Genomic DNA, 21005 nt, shown 5'->3' with positions numbered 1-21005 from the left:
TAATTTATTGCATTTTGTTTAATATCAATCAGATTAAAAGTGTAAAAATAATGTTCTTAAAAATGGCATTAATTGCTTTTAAATAACTAGTTTTAAATTATTACTTACTTAACTAGTAAAATAATTTTAAATAATTAGTTCAGTAATCAATAACACACCTATTAAAGTTGAACGATAAACATCTTATATTTTGCCAAATGCCAAACAGAATCGAATAAAATGCAAAACAATGCATTTACAGTGGACGCCATTTAAAATTATCGACGCAAAGTCGTGTTTCGAGATTAACAGTCCTTTTGGGCCAACAAATTAAATTTCATTATTAAGAATAAAGTCACTGGGGCTTAAATATTGATTAAAAATTTTAATTTAAAGCTTTAAATAAAGATACGAAAATAAATACTTAATTAGTTAACATAAATGTTTCTAGAGATAGTTTTGGTATCGTAAATGTGAATACAAGCAACAATTGGAACTATTCCTGCTCGATAAAAGAATGATGGTAATAATAATATCGGATATGCTTAAAAGTTCTGTGTTATACAGAAGCGAGAATACATAGGCTAATATGCTTTTACTTCTAAAAATGCAACATGTGTCAATTTCTGAGCTGCAGTTCTTTTTTTTTAATAACAGAAAAGAATTCCTCAGTCTAAGTTAAAATTCTTCAATTTACAATTGTATTAAACCAGATTTAATTTATTAAATAATACGCGTACTATTTATAATACACAATTATTTAAACTTAAATATAATGAAACGAATTACCTACCTTCTGCAAGAACAGAAGTTATAAACAGAATTGAAACAAAAATGAGAAATATTTTCATCTTAATAGATCTGCAGTCTAATCGAGAGTACTGAAATACTGCATTTGCATTTAAATTCTCCTCTTGTTATGGACGATGTAATTACAATACTGATGATCAGACACGCTAACAAAAGAGTTTTATAAATGATATTAATATGGCTCTCAGAGAAAAGGCACGCTCTGTCGCTGAATGAACTTTCTTTTCAACTTACACTATCATTTAAATAACAGGGTAAAAATTATATCAGTCCTTCATAAAAATGCTGAGTTAACGTCCTAAAACATCGAGGCTTTTGCATGCCATAAACGGATTTCAAATTTTCATCAGACACCTTAAGCCTTTGTAGGATTAAAGGTATTGCACATTAAGGATGTGTACCGAATGATAATAGGATTCATTTTCACATTCCCTGACTGATAGCATGCATTCTTTCAGCTTCAGGATTTTAGATAAGTTTGAGATCAAATTTTAATAATCAAAACACAGGAATGCAACATTGAAAGGTTAGTGAAAGTTGGACAAAAGCTTGACATAGTTTCATAGTTTACTTTTCAAAAAGAAAACGTACAGTTGAAAGGGAAAAAAATTGTAGGTCCGTTAGGTTCCCCGTAAGTTTGAAGGGCAGTAGGGGCAATTGATGTTAAAAATAAAAATTCCTCGGCTTGCAGTTTCGCATTAAAATTTATATTAATAAAGGTATTAACGGCTATACCGATTTCTTTATTTAGAACTTACAACTACATGATTGTTCAGAATAACAAAACCCAAAAGTTTTGAAAATGTGAAAAGTGTTTTGCATTTTAGGGTGTATACACAATTCAAAAGAAACAGTTTTCTCTCTCTCTTTATATTTTTATGCTAAAATCTGAAAAAGATGACAATATAATATTTCCGTTATTATTTTGACCACAGAATATGCTATTCACGAATATTTTTCATTATATTTGTCTCGTAAAAGCAAAGTCTGGAAGATGTTTCCTATCTCTCTTTTTCAGTTTTAATTCAGCTGGTCGTTAAAGTTATGTATTGACTCAATAGCTTGTCCAAAATGACATTCTTCGCGGGTTGCTCGTTTATAAAAGATATCACATGTTTCTGAGTTATAGGATCTTTGATAACAGAAACAAAATTTCTCAATTTATGTTAAACCTCTAATTTCCTTTTATATAACGAAGTGTAAGGGAATTTTAATGAGACCATCTTAAAATTATTTGCCTTCTGAGCCATTTCTTAGTACAGTTAGTTCTCCACAATCATAAATATTGGACACGGCGGAAAAAAATCCGTTTTATTGAGAAAGGTGTAGAATTCTCCTGTTAAAAATAATATAGTTATTTATTATGACGGAGAATTGTATACTACGGGAAAAAAAAGAGATTGGTCATTTCTACACATCACGTTCTAGTAAGTAGATCAGCAAAATTTAGCTTGTATTTTTCATATCTCAAAGGAGCGATTCATAGCGCATATTTGATTTATACGTAGAACCCCACTAACATGTAACATCCGCGTTTAAGCACATTAAAAATTTCCTATGTCAGAGGAAATAACTTGAATTTTGTCTCAAGTTCTCAAATTTTGCTACAAATTTAAGAATGCATATAATTTAAGAATGAACACTACCAGCACTAACTGGGAAAGCTCTTTCGACGCAATAGGAATGCAACACTGTCTGTAGTGACACAGCAGAATAACAAATTTTGGCAATTTGAGCTATTTTGACTATGATATAATGGCAGAAACTCACTTAAACTAACTTTGTACCGTCACTACAATTATGCTAAAATTCTGAGCTCTTGACAAAGTGTGGCATTTAAAGGACTTTGGATGAACATAACCAGCACTAACTGGCAAAAATAATGTTACGCGATAGGAAAGAAAAACACATCCTGCAGTAACAATGGAGTTCAGTGCGAGGGTCTTAGTGAGTAGAGTAAGTCTCCAGTAAAAGGGCTTTGGGATCCGACGCTCAAACGAGAGTAAAACTTATGAATGCACTGTACACAGAGCCATGCAGCATAGCTGAGCTCAGCGACTGGGATACTGGGCATTTAATCTTTGCAAACGAGTTCCTTGATCTGATCAGTCGTATTTCCAATCGTTTTCGGAAGATGGAAGAATTTGTGCATCTAAAACAAACCTTATAATTTCTTAAATTCGACAAGTCAACAACCTAGGGTACATTATTTTTAACGAGTTATAACCATTCAGATCCACATTTCTATACGATCGGTTTGGCCTCTTCTAACGGATCCGTTTGCATACAGATATGTCTAGGGGTACCAGATTAAGGTTAAAGAAAATCACCGATCTAAGTTTGGAGTCTTAATGGCCACCTAAGTTGTGAACCCCACCTGGGATGTTATGGAAATGTTTGTGAACCTAGAAATTCTTCATCTCGGAATAGAAAAAAGTTATGAACTGCTTTACACGAAGTATGACGTTCACTGCTTACAGAATACCTTTGTATATTTACAAAGTCAATGTTTCTCGGCGTATTATGCTCTCTTGAAGGACCTGTTAAATATCTGATAGGTCTGTGAGTTTTCTTGCCTTTTAGTGTGTAGTAAATTATCGTGGTAACCGCTTTTAGCAAAGGCCATCACTGAAAAATTATGAGCATTTCTGAGGACATAAATAAATATCGATATTGGTAGTTGTATTATAATTTGTTAATAGTACTGCTCTCATAACTAAACAAAAATTATACTGTTAGTCAAATTAATATTTGGCTTTAGATTCTGTGACTGATAACGTGCACTTAAACAGAATCAGGGTTTTAGAAATCAGATTTAAATAACCACAAAACCTGGAAATGTAACGGTGAAAGCTTAGTGAAATGTTAAGCAAAAAAGCTGAGAAACTACACAAGACCATCAAATGCGTTTACAAATGATCATCGAAAACTCTGATTTCTCTATTAAATTAAATATTCGTATTCACTAAATGCTTCAAGGCATTTAATCTCCAAGCTTCGATTCCTATGTATTTTTAATTCTCTGCTGATTATGTTCATAGAGAAACCTATATCATTAGTATTTTATTCATTAAACCTAGCAGCAAAAACATAGCAGAAAATTATTTCTGTAGAAAACAGTAGCTAAACATTTCGCATTCATGAATTTTATTCTTACTCGGAATGCTGTAATTCATGCTGCAGAATTCGGCATTATGATACAGGATGCATCAATCATTCATCTCAGTCTTAAAATGTGTATACTAATTATTTCATTTCCTGTCTGTGCAGCCGTTAACGAATAACTATCAGTGTTCAAATGACAATTCAGGCCCGTCTTTTAACGTTATAATAATCAGTTGAATTACTTTGATTACCGTTTAGTTGAAATACAAATGTTGAAGACCGATTGGATGAAAGCATTCTTGAAATAGTACTTCAAGGGGTTTCTGGAGTTCTTTAGTCTTATATTACAGTAATAAAAATAATTAGGTCGTGATGAGAAATGTGCTGACTGGTTTGGTAATGAAGTTCAATCTGCTTAGATTAAAAAGAGTACAAACTCAAATAGGCTGACTTTACTGCATGAATGTTTTAAATAAATGGCGTGTGTTTTTGAGAATACTATACGAAATTTATAGCATAAGGAGTATTTTTGGTATTCTCACTACAGGCGACCTACCGGACTGTATATATAACAACTGATAATCTACCTTGTATTGCCTTTGTTTATGAGTACTGTTACGTGCGTACGAGTTCGCAATGGATTGAATACATACCTAACCGATGAATTGCTTGGTAAAATTTATTTTCTCGAAAGAAACACTTTACAATTCTGAAACGTTCCACAAAGATACACGTATAACACTTTTGAGTATGCCAGCGAACAACAAGTAGTTACCACTTCAAACTACTAAAGTGTTAAACAAAAAAGGCTCAGTGCGTAACTCGCATAGTTATCTCTCAATACTGTGAGCTAAACTCCGAACTAAACTGACACTGGTGCTCTCTCCTGCCTCATATAATTTTTACCCGTCCGCTGGGAAATCTCTAGTACCTTCCATTTCTCGAAATTACTGGAAGCATATACGGTTAAAGCTACAAATAAGAGTCGGATACGGTTATGGTTTCACTTAGGGATCAATTATAGTTATGCAATTACAGTTATACAGGGACCTGACTAAAATTTCGACAAATGATAGCCAAATTTGGCTACTTTTGGCGAATTATGGCTGAGACAAAATTTAGTATCTAGGGCCATCGCCAGCTTGGCGTCACACTGGCGCCTGTGTTATCTGCTTAAGTGTTAATTAATTTTTCGCCAGCTGGTAAATGGACTTGACTCTGTAACCTTATTTTTCTGGTAAAGCTTCACATTTTTTAGGCCTTTTATATTACGGAGAGAGTACTAGAATTTAGTACTAGAATTTAATATAATTTCATCAAAATTCTTTACATATCTGCAAAATTCGTAACAGTACTAATCACATGATACACCCACCAGACGGCAAATCATTAGACGAATTTTGTCGATGTTGCCATACTGCCAACACTAAGAACACAGAAAATTTATAAAGTTATCTTAAACAGATACTTTACAGCATATGATTAGGACAATATCTGCGATGCTGCATCATTACCTTGATGAATATTATTGGAGATCTCTCAAGAACTAAAAAAAATTCTGGTCATGTTGAGAGATACATGTGCAGTATTTGTGTGAATCAAATAATATCGTTTGAACAATATCTTTTGAAGTGCTTTTTTGTGTGTTAAAAGTAAGGTCCTCTTAAAGACCATATCAATGCTTTCTTCTGATAATGTTGTTTAATTTATTATAATAGTCTGACAAAGTAATAAATCCTCTGGTAATATAATAAAAGTATATAATTTGTTTTTATTTATTTATTGCTGCTTTCTGTGTAGTTTAGTACGCTAATGTTATAATTTTCTTTGATTCTGAACATGCTACAAGACGGTAGGCCACCACACGGCTGGCAGATCACCTTTGTTTTTATTTTTAACCCTTGAGATCTTTTTACAATATTTTAAACCATTATTTCTTTACAGCATTTCAGAAAGTTAGATAGTTAGTTAGTTCAGAAAGATAGTTGTAGAAAGTTAACTATAAAATATTTTTATCTATATTGTTTTATCAATACGCAATTTTTTAATAAAATCATGGAGCGCTAGTATATGGGTTTTATTAAGATGTTAACAGAATTTCAAGGAGTAACAGAAGCAATCATATAGATATGACATGTGTAAAAATGATCATAATGAATTAAATTAAATTTCTCTTTAACAATTTTGATTTAAAGTTCACATCATTAGCCCACGCTCATAGTCACATAGGTCCAAGAGCATTACAATAATTAAGAATTATTTTTGATTTTTACTGCATTAACTAAGGGCATTTAACTAAAGGCTTGAAACTTCCAAGTCTTTATATACTTCATTTCAAGAAATTACATTACCCTGTTTAACGCAGTACTCTATAAACAGCGAAATTTCATATTTTATATACTGATCCATAAAGCAATGATTATGGGATTTTTGAACCATCATTTGGCGTGCCAAATGCTGTAGTCTAGAGTTTCTGAGGCGAAAAATTGTTTTTGTAATGAGGTTCAGGTTACATATGATAGAAAATGAAAGATAATCCTCTCTTCTTAAGAAGATTTTAATTTTTAAATGCAGAAAATGGTAACTAGTAAAATTAAGGACATATTCATTGATAAGCTTAACTCTGGCACTCACTGTGCATCTGTTTCGCTAATATTTCAAATAAGAATTATGAAAAATGCAGGGTTTCACATTATTCGGCTTTGAAACCTAACTTTACGACGCAGTAATCCAATTAACATCTTATTCCAATTAATACGCTAAGATGACATTTTCTTAGCCTTCGGGATTTTTGTCTAAGAATCATGTTACTTATATTTATGCATATTTTATGACTTGGCACAACAGCAGTTTTAATAAACATTTCTTCTCTGAGTTGGTGGAAATTACATTTGAATTTTAACTTGTTTTTAATCAAAAGTTCAGAATAAGATTGTTCAGTAAAATCTGAGACGCAAAGAGTAGTGGTAGTGCTGGCAATCTTAAGCTTGATACCTATGCATTTTTAATGCTCAGCTGATAAAGTTCACAGCTAAACAGATATCATTTTGTGCCATATTTAGGATTTTATTCATTTAGCCTTGCGCTCAATAATACCGATTTATAGATTTGACGAAGTGTTGGAAAATAAAGTTCTAGATATAGTTTAGACACAAGTTTTGAATTACAAAGTTTCTCGAAGCAAAGCATTTTTAGAACAAAGTTTCAGGACTTCGGAAGTTTTTGTACACGGTTTTAATACAACAGGATTTACAAACATTAACAAAATAGGTATGCAATTTTCAAAATTTGCAGGAATATTTGAGTTAACGAATAGATCTTTTCACAGTGCTGTTTCAAACAAATATTAAAAAGTTTTCAGCTGAACTTATAGTTCAATTGAGAACAGCAGGCTACATGTTAAGTGACGAAGTACTATGCTATTAATTTATAGCCTACCTAATAAAACTATTATTCGCACATATATCTTCAAGTTTCACACATGATGATAAAGAATATTTCTTATCTTATTGAAATAAGAGCGTTTTGCATTTTATTATAGTATAATGACCGTCTTACTGATAAAAATGTTTTCACCTCAATAATAAAGCCATACAAAACAGTTATGCACTTTAAAATTAAACATATATATGGACAAAAAACACACTCACAAGCATAACTGAAAATCTTTTTAAAAAGATTCGTACTTATTAAAACGCAAAGTAATTGTAAGCTTAGGATCAACGTTTGAAAGAATTCAGGCTGTGGTTTCTTTTTTAGGGACACTAGGTGTCTTGTATCTGATAAAAAATAGAAATTTAAAAGCACAGTATAAATTTGAAAGTAAAAATATTAAGCGTGAAAAAAATTGGTTAAATATTTACAAAACTGTATAATTTTACGTGAAATGTATTCTTTAATTAACACTGCCTTAAAATATTACAATTGGTCATTTCAAAGCAATCGTGGCTAATGATGTTTTTGTGATGAAAACATGAGTGTTATGATACCAAAAAATTGCGTTATGGAAAAAAAGAATGTCAAATTATTGGCTTGCAGAAGCAGGAGCAGAAAATATACAACCCAAAGATAAATTACATTCAGAAAAATGCAAACTATTCAGAACAATAGGAAATAATGTGCAGTGAAGTGAATCCACATTTACGCTGTTTCAAAATGATAAAAGCATAAAGGTTGGAAAAGATAGAAATATTAAGCTTAAGAGACTTAAGAAATTACTTTCAGATTAATTCTACCCACTGTACAAACGTCGAAGAAAGTATTATGATCTGGAAGGTTTTTATGTTACAGTAGAAGTCCATTAGTCCGGCATCCAACAGTCCGGAATGCCCGATAGTCCGGCATCGCTCCGGAAAATTGTAAAAATTTTGGTTTTCTCCAAAAGTGTGTCTTTAAAGCAAATAAAACCGCTCGAGAGCTATTCGGAAGTTTTCGGGGTAGTTCGAGATCATCCGGAAGCGCTCGGTATTGTTCGGAAACAATTAGCGGTCGGCTAGTCTCAGCTGTGACAACAAATTCAGGTGCAGTGCAGCTCCGTTAATCAATCACGAAGCGTCTTCGCCATTTTTTTGTGCGTTGTTGTTTTGTGTCCTTTCACATCGCAGTAAACGTAACTTTTGAAACTGTTTATAAAAAAAGTGATTTTCGTTCTAACTGTACAGTGACCATGTTTTCAAAACCTAAGCCTTCGAGTTCAAAAGGAGAGAAACGAAAACACGTAACACTGACTCTCAATCAGAAACTAGAAATCATCAAACGGCTAGAAAAAGGCGAGAATAGAAATGTTTTAATGAATGAGTTTAATATTGGCTAATCAACTATTTATGACATTAAAAAACAAAAAGATGAACTAATGAAGTTTGCTTCTCAATCGGTAACAACTGAAAAATTGGCTTCTAGACAAACATTAAAAAAACCAAAACTGGAACAGCTAGATAGTGTATTGTTCAAATGGTTTAGTGCAGTACGTTCTGAAGGAAAGCCGGTAACAGGGCCAATGATTGTTGAAAAGGCAAAGAAATTCGGCCAAGATTTAGGAGTTGCTGAAAGTGAATGTAATTATTCTGATGGTTGGCTCAGAAACTTTAAGTTTCGGCATGGAATTCGAAGACTTGATGTAACTGGAGAAACCCTTTCAGCAAACCAAAACTCTACAGAAAAATACAAAGACGAGTTTGAGAAAATCGTGGCTGATAATGATTTAACACCTGAACAGATTTACAATGCTGATGAAACAGGGCTATTGTGGCGATGTTTACCAACATCTACACTAGCTGGGGGAGGAGAAAAAGTAGCCAAGGGTTTAAAAAAAAACAAAGACAGATTAACCGTTTTGCTATGTGCTAATGCGTCTGGAAACCACCGAGTGACCCTTTTTGTGATAGGTAAATCTGCAAAACCCAGGGCTTTTAAGAATGTTACACACTTGCCTGTCCAATACGATGCTCAATCAAATGCGTGGATAACTGCCGCCCTCTTTAAAGACTGGTTTTATCACCACTTTGTGCCTGAGGTCAAGGAATCCTTCAAAAGCCTTGGTCTACCAGAAGATACTAAAGCCATCCTTCTTTTGGACAATTGCAAAGCCCATCCGCCAGTAGATGAGTTAGTTTCTGGAAATATTGTTGCTACTCTGCTCCCACCTAACGTAACATCTTTGATTCAACCCATGGACCAAGGGGTTATTCAAAATTTTAAATGCTTTTATAGAAGGTCTTTTATTCAAGGCCTGTTAAATGCCGACTGTGACGTGACTGATTTTCAAAAAAAGTTTACAGTAAAAGATGCCGTCTATGCTATTGCACAGTCTTGGAACCAGGTAAAAAATACAACACTCCAAAAATGCTGGAGAAAACTTTGGCCAGCTGCAAACCCTGCATCTGACCTAACTCTACAGACTGATGAGGAAGAAAACCATCAAGACGCTCTGACCAAAGTTTTGGATGTCGTTAGAAGTACTGACAATCCCTTGAAAAACCTGCCTGAAGATGAGGTAGAGGAGTGGCTTTTAATCGACGAGAATGAGCCTGTTGAACAAGAACTAACCGATGAGGACATTATCAACATTGTAGTAAACCCTCAGCCTACTCAAAATCTTGAAGAAAATGACTCAGATGCCGAAACGGAAGAAAAGGAAAAAATCAGCTGGGCAGAAGCTGCAGAATCACTAAATAAGTTTATCTCTTTTGCCGAGGCTAGTACTAGCTACAGTGCTTCAGAAATTATTGATTTCCATATCATTAGAAATAAATTTTATACTAAACGCCAAAAGTCAAGAAAACAAAAAGACATTCGAGACTTTTTTAAATCTAAGTGAAATATGTTTTACAGTACGTGTACATACATTATATGAAATGTAAAATAAACTTTGTTGTATGCATTTGCATACTGTATTTTTAGTTTAATTATTAACCTAATTTTTCTTATAATTACCGCCCGATAGACCGGAATTTTCGGTAGTCCGGCACCGAGCCGGTCCCGAACGTGCCGGATTATCGGACTTCTACTGTACCATGAAATAAGCTGAGAATTGTTGTGCATCAGTAAAATTAAATAAATTTGCTATTTGAGCATATGACATAAAATCTCATTCTGTCACTAGAAATTTCCCTCTGAAGACAATGGCGAATTCTGGAGCGTTGATTCCAAGATTTATGGAACTCAGATTACTCGAAGATAACAAAATATCATTAGCAAAGATGGATTTGCTCACACAAAGGCCTGATTTTTATTTATTTGATTTCATAGAAAACAGTAGAGAGGAATCTATGTCATGATGGAATTCATCCAAGTACAGGCTCTTCCCAGCGATTGAGTTGATGTTTTTTCACCACCCGATTGAGAATCACAGAGTTATTCTGCTTCTTTTATAGCTAGGTTCTGAGGATGAACGGAAGTGCGAGACAACGGATTCCTCCCTCAATCGTATAGTTTTGGGATACAATATATCAATCGTATAGTTTTGGGATAATCGTATAGTTTTGGGATAGATAGGGATGGAAAATAATAATAATTTTTCTTTTACAGCTCCTATAGGTAAGACACAATAAGACTTGAAATTTGTTGGTATCCATCAAATTTCAAATCCCGCTAGTAATTAAAAAATATCAAGATCTCCTTTAACAGCAAAATCTTTCCGTAATTATAATTTCCTTTAAATCAAAAAATTTCATCATTTGAAGTTAGTATGTTTTCTCCGCCGCCTTGCAGTAACTTATTTAATTTATTCAAGTGATTAAAACAATTTAAATAAGCTAACATCTGCACACACATTTGATCCTCAAATTATTTATTAAAATCTTGTTCGTCGTTTTGTTGGAAATGTGCCTGCATTTCTTCTTTAGCTCAAAATCTCAATTAAAATCGTTGCCTCTACTTAAGCACCGAATTTTGGTCTATAAAAACAGATTTGAGTCGTCTTTAGGCATGTTTCCACAGAGCTTTTAAAAAATTCTCGAGTGGCTTCGTTCACTCGTTTTATAACATAATCAAATATCGCTTGTAATTCATTACCAACAAATTTTACATCAACATTTCCCTATGAATAAAACAATGTGCGGAAACAATAATTGGAATTTTTTCTTTCATAACAGTAACAAAGTCTTTTATGGAGCTAACCAACGAAGTAGTACCATCCGTACAAGTGCCAATACAAATTCTTACAAAAAAGATCTTTTTCCAGACATACAGATAAAATATTAAATTTATCTATAGCTGTGCTCGTCTCAAATAACTGTTTAAAGCACAGGAAGTTATCTTGACTTTCTCCCTCATTAACAAATCTTACAAATGCTAGAACATAACATTTGTTGGTCTGCAAATCTGTTGACTCGCCCACTTTAATTGAGAAACTATCATTTTTCAGTTTATCACAAAAAACCTCTTCAGCATCATTTGACAAAGCATTGATTCATTGTGTTCAAAAGTGAAATATTTTCAGTTTTCCTTAGTGCATCTTCTCCTAACATTTTTACCCACTATTATTTTACATGCTGGCATTATCAGATTCTTATCGCCTGTGTGATTTTCTTTTCTGAACAATAATCTCTGCTATCAAATAATTTGCTTCCTGAACATTTTTACCAACTCTAAATGTATTTACAAAGCTGTACTTCGAGATTTTTACAGAGCTTCAAAATAATGAACAGTTTTAACATTTATATTTGTAGAATTTGTCACGAAATATCTGTTCAGTTTCGTTGTACCCATTGCTGTGTTCAAACCTTTTTTTACCATAAAAGGGACGCAGTGGAAGAAGACATTCTGAACCATCAGTCCACGAAAATCCCATTGATAAATAAAACTTTCATTGCAAAAACAAATCTTTCTTGCATTTCTTTATCAGTCCGCTGAAATTTCGTACGAGATTCTAAACACTGTGCAACAAAACCGAATAAAATACTAATAAAATAGCAGTAAAAATTAATAATAGTGTAATAAAATAAAATGAAAAATACACACAAGCACCAATCCTACATTTCTTACATCACTGAAGCAGACACAGTCACACTAGATTATAGTTCTTGTCAATTGAAAAGCCGTCTTGACTATTTGGCTATGCCCGGTTGACTGTTCGGCTATGCATAGCCATGTAATGTCAATGTACAGTTTAACGAAAACTGCTAACTGAAAAAGTTAATTTCTTTTAAATTTAAATATAATTTTTAACGACTGAACTGGTCATGCAAGTGACAAAGAAATTCATGCAACTATTGAAGACGTCTGGAAAGTCTAATAGAGCTTAGCCGCACAGCGAAAGGCAGTTTTTCAGTTATCATCGGCTAGTCTTGTATGAGTCACACATGCTTTCCCCGCCGATGTTACCCGAGTACAATATCGAATCATCAGGAAAACAAATTATTTTCCTTTTATTATGTACTTGCTGTTTTCTTATTTCTTGCAGAAGCCTTAACAATCAGATTGCCTGTCGCTACTTACATACTTTTTAATCAATGAGGCAGGCCGTAACAATATTTGGAACCCTGCTTCGGGACAGCTCTGATTGGGAAACTCTGATCTAAAGAACTCTAGTTTTGTTTTCACCCACCAGTGGCCGAGCATGCATCCCCTTAGGGAGATAGTCCTTGTGTACTTTCTATTTTACAATCTATCAAACCAAACCAAAATTAGTTTCGTTTTCCTCAACCTTTAAAATTAGTGGGCACCAAGCGAAAACCACAGTTCTGAACTTTCCGCTGTTTCAATTATATTACACACAACAGTGAGAAACTAATACATCTCAGAGTAGAATCAGTATGAAATGCCCAAGTATCAACGAAAATGTTTAAATATCAGTGTAAAATTATCAACGTAAAATTTTTAAATATCAGTTACAGTATCCGTATAACAAAGAGCATTAACAGTGTAAAAAATCAGTGTAACAACATCTTGTATGAAACAATTGTCTTATAGCTTGCTCCTGTATGGCCGGCCGTGTACAGTCAAAAGTTCCTATGAAACACGCGCGCTCATGGGGCGACAGCAAGTCCTTGTGTTGTACAATTCCTGATTTGGACTATAAACGAACAGTCTTTGTAAACCGTTCGAGTGTCCGGACTCGCTCTCATCTGTCACCTGTTTCACTTATATACATTTTTTTTCTCAATTATTTTTGTGCCTGTACCAAATACTGGATCACGGCACTCACTGCCGTCAGACAGAAAGATGAGTATTTTCTGAGATATACGAGAATCAACTTGATTTTTCAAAGAACGAAGTCAGTTAAACATTACACATGTTCCTCTCGAAGAAAACTATTTTGCAGATCCGTTGTGTTGACTGTATGCAAATTTGTATTTCTTGCGTACTGCCGAGGATATTACTATCATAATAAATAAAAAGCACATGAGGTATTTCTCCCGCCTTCCTAGCGTGCCTTCGTGATAAAGTGGTTCTGCACGCTGGGGCGGTATTCCAGAGCTCCGTGGTTCGATTCCCGGCGAATGCGATTGCTCATCTTGCCTCCTTCAAAAAATACCTAATGTCTCTACAAGCATAGCAATAATAAGTATTGCAAATAAGATTATTTCGAAACTGGTGCATTATATTTACGGTGCAAGCAATATAATGCAAAATGCTTGGTGACTTTTTTCAAAGAATTTCCAAAGAGCTGAAAAGAAACAGAAAAATAATGTTAAAAAGGGCGATAATGTTCAGACCAACGAAACATATTTCCGTTTCAAACAAATCTTCCCGCATACCTTCCGGGTATTATGAGATTTGTGTGAATAATTTATGTCGCCAGTGAGTGACACTTTCTGAATGCTGTTATCGCGAATTTTAGAATCCAAAGATGAGTTAGAAAAATTTTTTGTTGAATAATTTCATTCATTTTTTTTTTCATTGCTATCGTTTTGACTGCTGCAAAACAAATTTCCAAGGTAATCTGAAATGAATTTTTTATCTTTTATTTAGCACGTTGAAAAGATAATGAAATGAGCGGCCCAGACTTTGTCCATTTGTATTTAATTTAGGGCTACGCTTATATTAACAGCACGTCTTTGGGGGAAAATTCTTTATTTTATCGCAGAAAAACTTTTAATTTGAGTGTTTTTAGATCCGTGTAATATATTATTTTATAGAGGAAAGTAATTAAAACTCGTGCAATTTTTTCATTTATGTTCTTCAAATCAATTAAAAGAAAATAAAAAATTTTCAACACATGATAATTGGATACGCTGAATCGTAAGCGAAGACGAAATTTTATTATTTAATTCCATTTCTTTATTTCTATACATATATGAAAGAATATATATTTGTTTTTCTATGCTTGATTATGTTTTGAACTAAAAGGATAAAATTACTGAAGTAACAAACCCGTAAAATAATTAATTTTGTTTACTGAAACAAGCAGTGATGAAGATTTACTTTAAAAGCTGTAGTTAATGTGAGAAAAAGGCCGCAATGTATTTTTGTCTTTATACTTAGTAAAATTATGTTAAGTAGCAAATTTTCTTTAATATTTTACTTATTTATTTAGTAGCACGTGTCAGACTCTTTCAAGTGTTATTATTTTCATTCCGTTTGTAATTTATTTTATTTTATTGAAGAAATTTTATTTAATTTATGTACTGCAACAGCAATTTTTTTGCAGAAGTAAAACGAAGTGAACCGTTAAAAATTTACTTTTTAATAGTTTTATATGGCATGTATGTAAGGTTCATTATGGCGATACAATTAATATGATTAAAGAAAAACTTCCTAGTGCCATACATTATGGAAATCCTACGAAATTTCTGGCTTACTTTTGTACAGCATTATGTAAAAAATCAATGATAAAGCCTATTGGAGTAAAATTTGGTATTGAAACAACGATATTTCCATCTCATTTTTCTAAATTAAGTAAAATGTTTGTGTTTGTGTAAGCAGATGGCAACAGTAGGTAACATTTTTATATAAGAGAATAGCTGTATTCACTTACTGGTGATTTACCTTTCAGCAATCTATTGATTTTTCATAAAGTCCTGAAGGAAGAAATCAAAGAAGATAACCTTTCTGATATTCCTAGTTAAAACATTTTTTTAATACAATGAGAAGCATTATCCTTAAAAACAATTTATTACACCATTTATATTTGAATTCTGAATTTTTCTAAATATTTTACTCCTTTGTTCAAAAATACTTCTGTACTCTTCCGTTATCGGAACCGAATTCAGAATTGTATCTATGTATGCATGTAAGGATGGATGTGTTTACCTATGCATGTATATATGTACGTACGCATGTATACGCACATACATACATTTATTTTTTAATACAGTCCCGATAACAGAAAGGGTGCCAAAACATTTAACTAAATGATTGATTGGTCTCTAGTCAAACACAAACATATCATGAATGTTTCAATTATTAATATTCGAAAAATAATTTTGAAGCATAAAGTTAGTCCAAAATTTACCAATTAAAAATTAATACATAAATGATACAATTTCAAAAATTAAGGAAAACTACACTTTGTGAAACTTCAAATAAATATAAAAGCACAAATATCATCAACATTTCACATGTGCTATAATTAATGAGGTACTCATTTAAATTTCTTTCATCTTGAACTTTTAAAATATCATTTCTAAATACGTAGTCAATAAACCGGTCTTCTTCATGCTCAGTTTATATACATAGTACATTCTCTTAATCGGTTCATATGGGATCCAGAGTTATACTGCATAAACGATTGCTGGTTAATCTGTAAAAGTATACTTTAAACAGTGCTAATACGGTTTAATACATATGACATTTATGTTCGTTTCATATAAATAATTTCATCGTATGTTTGGGTATTTTTTTATTATGACCTCCTTAAAAATACTTTTCCAGTTTATATTAAAATGTTGAAAACTTCAAAAGATTTATGATTTTCGAGTCAGTTATTCACTATATATATTCCAACATTCAATTCTTTACGTATCAGACTTACAAAGTCTCCTTTAACAATATTTTGTAACATTTGTATTTCGATTTCAATAACCAATGCATTACGCTTCAGCTTGCTTGAGTTAATTGTTTCAAATTATCAAACATTAATCACAATTTACAGGAAGCGACTATGACCTCAGAGGTAAACTGCGCCAAACAAAAATCTGAAACCTTTCAGATTGCACAAAAGGGCGTTTTTTTAAAGTTTTGTATGCTACTTCTATTTATTAAATATCATGCTTTTTGCACTAAAACCATAAAACGCAGTTCAACAGCAATGTCACAAAATAAAAATGAGCATATCTTTCGAATTTCCGATACACAGTTATGCGCGCTGGATATAAACATGTTATCCCCCCCCCGTAGAGTGTTGCCACTGCTCGCTTTTAAATCGTTTAATTTGTTACTCTAAAATTCGTTAAAGGTTTACAAAATATGAAAGCGATAATAAAACAAATTCCAAATTTCAAATTTGAGCTTTCAGCTGCCCATATTCGCAGCAGGATTACGTCATTCAAAATTGGATGGCTCTAAGTACGTCCAAATATCCCAATACGACACAATACGACAAACAATACGACAAACAACGGCTCTAGGTACCGTTGTTTTATCACAATACGAAATTAAATACGAATATTTAATTTCTTCAAATATAAACGAAATTTCTTCAATAAAAACGAACATAGGGCAATAGTATTTGATGGCAACGATCGAAAAGTGATACAGCCTCTTAAAGTTTTCAACACAAAATCGCAAAACGAGACCAACAGCCTTTCAGGAACTAAGCTCCTTTGGAGTCCCCCCCTCCGAAAAAAAAAAAAAAAAAAAAAAAAAAAAAAAAAAAAAAAAAGAGGACAGTACTCTCTCCCGTTCTACTGGGCCGATTGGCGAAATTCAAATTGCGTGTTTCATGTCTGGAAAGCGCGACTTAAGATATATATTAGATTTATATATAGTATTTTTAACATAGATATTTTGACACAAAATCAGACTTTTTCTGAAATAATACATCAGATTTTCCATATTTTGAATTGCCTAGATATTAAATTTTGAAATTTTTGGTGAGAAATTTATGAAGAAAGTTAATTATTTCTCTTAGTGCATTTTTTTCAGCTTGAGCCAAGAATAATTCATTTGGCGAAATTCTTTATTTATAGTAACCTACTTTCCTTTTTTTCATTGAGAGGAAAAAAGGACCATCGTGCATTCTTTCAAATAATTTTAACAAAGTGCGTAAACCATATTTTTGTGATTATCGTTTCTATTAAAAACGCCAAATTTCAAAACTCAATAAAATATAAATTCTCGTGTATATTAAGAAAATTTGAATAAAAATCTCTAATTTTTCGTTCTGATATGCTTAGAAATACATCTACTTTAAGATGATGTTAAAAATTGTATAGGTTATAATGCAACATTTTTCGAAAAATTTTTAAAAAATATTTAAATATACAAATTTTTAAAATAAATAAGAAAATGTGCGAATTATATTAGGATTAATCCTAAATTTCGAATTCTGGAAGAAAGAATCAAGTGAGTTTAATAAAAAGAGATATTAATAAATATTATCAAATTCAATTAATATTTAGGAGCTAAAATTTTGAGAGCTAATTTTAAAAAAAAGTATTCGTACGATTTTGACAAAATTTGTCAGTTTGGCGTAATTTGAGTCGTAGAATCGAAACATGGAAAAAATTGGCATGTCATTTCACAAAAAGTCCGATTTTGTGTCAATATACCTATACTAAAACAATGCTATATATAAACGTAATACACATCGTAAGTCGTGCTTTCGAGGCATGAAAAACGCAAGTTGAATTTCGTCAATCGGCCATGTAGAACGGGAGATTTAGAACTGCCCCTTTTTTTTTCGCAGTGTATATGTGACAACTACTTACTGAAACATAAACTTCTTAGTTTTCACGTATGAATATGTTTCACATATATATATGTGAGAATAACAGTGCCTATTTATATAGTGTATTATCTGCTATTGTTCGTTCGTAATGTATAATAGAATAAAATAGAATGCAATATATTTTTCCTAGAAAATTGCCAAAGGAAATTTTATTCAGAGGAAAAAAGTTCTTGAAAATATGCATGATCAATGCAGTATCATATAGTCTATTGTGAATGACAGCTTTAGTTTTTTACATAATAGAATATTGGTGGTCGTCCAACATTTTTAAGCTGCCAGAAAAATTCAAATTTCGCTTAAATACATTTTTCTGAAGCTTTTTATATGCATTAAATTTCTCATTTTAGAAGATTATTTGGAAAAAGTGCAGTTTTGCTTGTGAGGTTCGAGAAAATATGCAGAAGATGCAAAATTTCGAAGGATGAGCGTCTGAAGCGTTGTAACTACATTTAAAAACAGGTATCGATAAAAAAGTATTCATTTCCGTAGAATCTTTTAAATTTTGAATGTAAATCATATGTTAATCCTCACTGACTATCACTAATCAATGTACCTATTTTTGTGAAAACTTTTATATATTAGAATGAAAATATACATTCTTTTATGATGATATCCCTGAGTTTAATGTGATTGGTGAAAAGTCTAGAATTCTTATATTGGATACTGGCCCTTTTTTTAGCAAGATAGAAAATTAAGCAGTTAATTAGTTTTATTCAATTGTTTTTCAGCAAGACATAATTTAATAACTTGCATACAAAATTTCTGCATGGTTAATAAATAAGATAAACCTTATAATATTAATTTCAAGAACAGACTCTTTAATTTTACATGGAGTTTTCAAAATAACAACTGTTATCGAATTTAATATTTTGTGCAGCATTAAAGGGAAAAAAGAAAACTAAAAGAGAAATTTAATATAAAAAAATCTGAAAGTTTTCAGATTTTATATTACGCCCAAAGGGACTTTTTTTTAACGTTTTGTGTGTTACCTTTATTTATTAAATACCACTTAATCATAAAAATCAATTGGCATAAATCATAAAAATTCTTGGCACTTAAATCATAAAATTCAATTCAACAGCAATATCACAAAACAATTTTAAAAGAGTTATAAGGTATTTCTCCCGCCTTCCTAGCGTGCTTTCGGGGTGCAGTGGTTCTGCACACTGGGCCGGTATTCCAGAGGTCGGTGGTTCGATTCCCGGCGAAGGCGTTTGCTAATTTTTCTTCTCTCCGACTTTTCCAATTAACCTACACTGGTGTGCAAAAATTAAGGACGAGACGGTTTTTTCAATATAACTTTGTACAAAAGCTTTCCAAATCAACACATTTAATACCGTAAGATCCCCAATACGTAAGGACATGAGTAATGTAAGCAACACTTACTAAAAGAGAAATCAGAGGGATAAAAAGAAGCTTTATTGAAAAAGTAGCATGGAGCGCAATGCGACTGAAGGCCGAAAACTCCCTGTGATGGGTGTCCACCAAGAAACATCCGGTCTTTAATAGGGGATATGATCTCCCCTGACTGCTAGGCAGGTTTCACAGCGTCTTCCCATGCTGAGAATGAGGGTGTTAATGAGTTGTTGAGGCATTGCTGCCCATTCGTCTTGCAGCGCCAATCGAAGCTCCGGAATCGTTACTGGTGGTAAGGTACGAGCTGCCAAGCGTCTGCCTAGAAAATCCCATACATGCTCGATGGGATTGAGATCCGGAGATCGTGCCGGCCAATCCATACGTTCAATATCCTCATTCTCTAAGAGCTGTTCGGCAGCTACTGTGCGATGACATGGTGCATTGTCGTCCATGAAAAGGAACTGCGGACCCATAGCGCCTCTAAAAAGACGCACATATGGAAGAAGAATCTCGTTACAATAACGGGTCCCATTGACTGAACTTGCGTCGAAGATGTGAAGGTCTGTACGACTACCAAGCATGATGCCTCCCCAAACGAGAACACCGCCACCTCCATAACTGTCCCTTTCAATGATGTTCGAGGGATGATTGCGGCTTCCCGCTCTCTCCAGATGAGTATGCGATGAGAATCGCTACTCAGACTGAATCTGCTCTCATCTGTAAAGAGTACTCGTCCCCATTCATTGTCTCTCCAATTCCGGTGTTCCCGGCACTACGGAGAACGCCTTCTCCGGTGGGCAGGCGTTAGAGGTACACACCGTACAGGGCGTTGTGCAAACAGACCACCACCGTGCAGTCTTCTGGCCACGGTAAAACGCGATATCGGTCGTCCAGTCGCCTGTGTCGTGTGTCTAGCGATTTCTCCCGCTGTCTGCCGCCTGTTTCTTCTAGCCTGTAAGGCAATATAACGGTCATCTGCGGGTGTGGTTCCTCGTGGACGACCACTACTAAACCCCCGCATAGCTGTTCCTGTAGTTTGAAATTGTCTTCAAAGTCGTGAAACGACGCTGTGAGCAATTCCGAACTCTACAGCCACACTTGTCACACTGCGGCCTTTCTCCAACTTCCCAATGGTTCGACCTCGGGTAAAAGCATCCAGATGTCGTCTAACAGATTGATTATTCGCCATTTCTCGCTGAGGCAGCAACTAGGTGTGATTTTAACTGCTATACGGCGTGTAATCTCTTTGCCAGAAATACTGATCTTACACCGACAGCATGCTTTATACTACTCAGACACTCCCCCATTACGTCTACCTGCATATCTACGCATGTGCTACCGTACATCACTTTACTTAATCTTCTGATTGGTCTTTCTGTGCGCTCTGCCTCTTCGTTCAGCTGATATGCTAATTTTTCGACTT

The 21005-nt window shown here is 33.4% G+C and overlaps 1 protein-coding gene across 2 annotated transcripts in view; it reads right to left on the bottom strand.

The window, feature by feature from the left end:
- The window catches only part of LOC118195999 (uncharacterized), a 69663-nt gene extending 68657 nt beyond the window's left edge, over nt 1-1006 (bottom strand). The window contains exon 1 of one of the 2 annotated variants that reach the window (XM_035367355.2): nt 773-1006. In XM_035367355.2, the coding sequence (XP_035223246.1) occupies nt 773-830 (58 nt within the window). In that variant the 5' untranslated portion in view covers nt 831-1006. The remainder of the gene's footprint in view (nt 1-772) is intronic. The other variant, XM_035367356.2, reaches the window with a different exon arrangement.
- Nucleotides 1007-21005: the final 19999 nt, after the last annotated feature.

Source organism: Stegodyphus dumicola, chromosome 5 (genome assembly GCF_044657685.1).
Source record: "Stegodyphus dumicola isolate Sdum_Otavi_A_Nest chromosome 5, ASM4465768v1".
Lineage (NCBI taxonomy): Eukaryota > Metazoa > Arthropoda > Arachnida > Araneae > Eresidae > Stegodyphus > Stegodyphus dumicola.
Note: the sequence above shows the minus strand (reverse complement) of the source record. Positions and strands in the feature narration are given on the sequence as shown.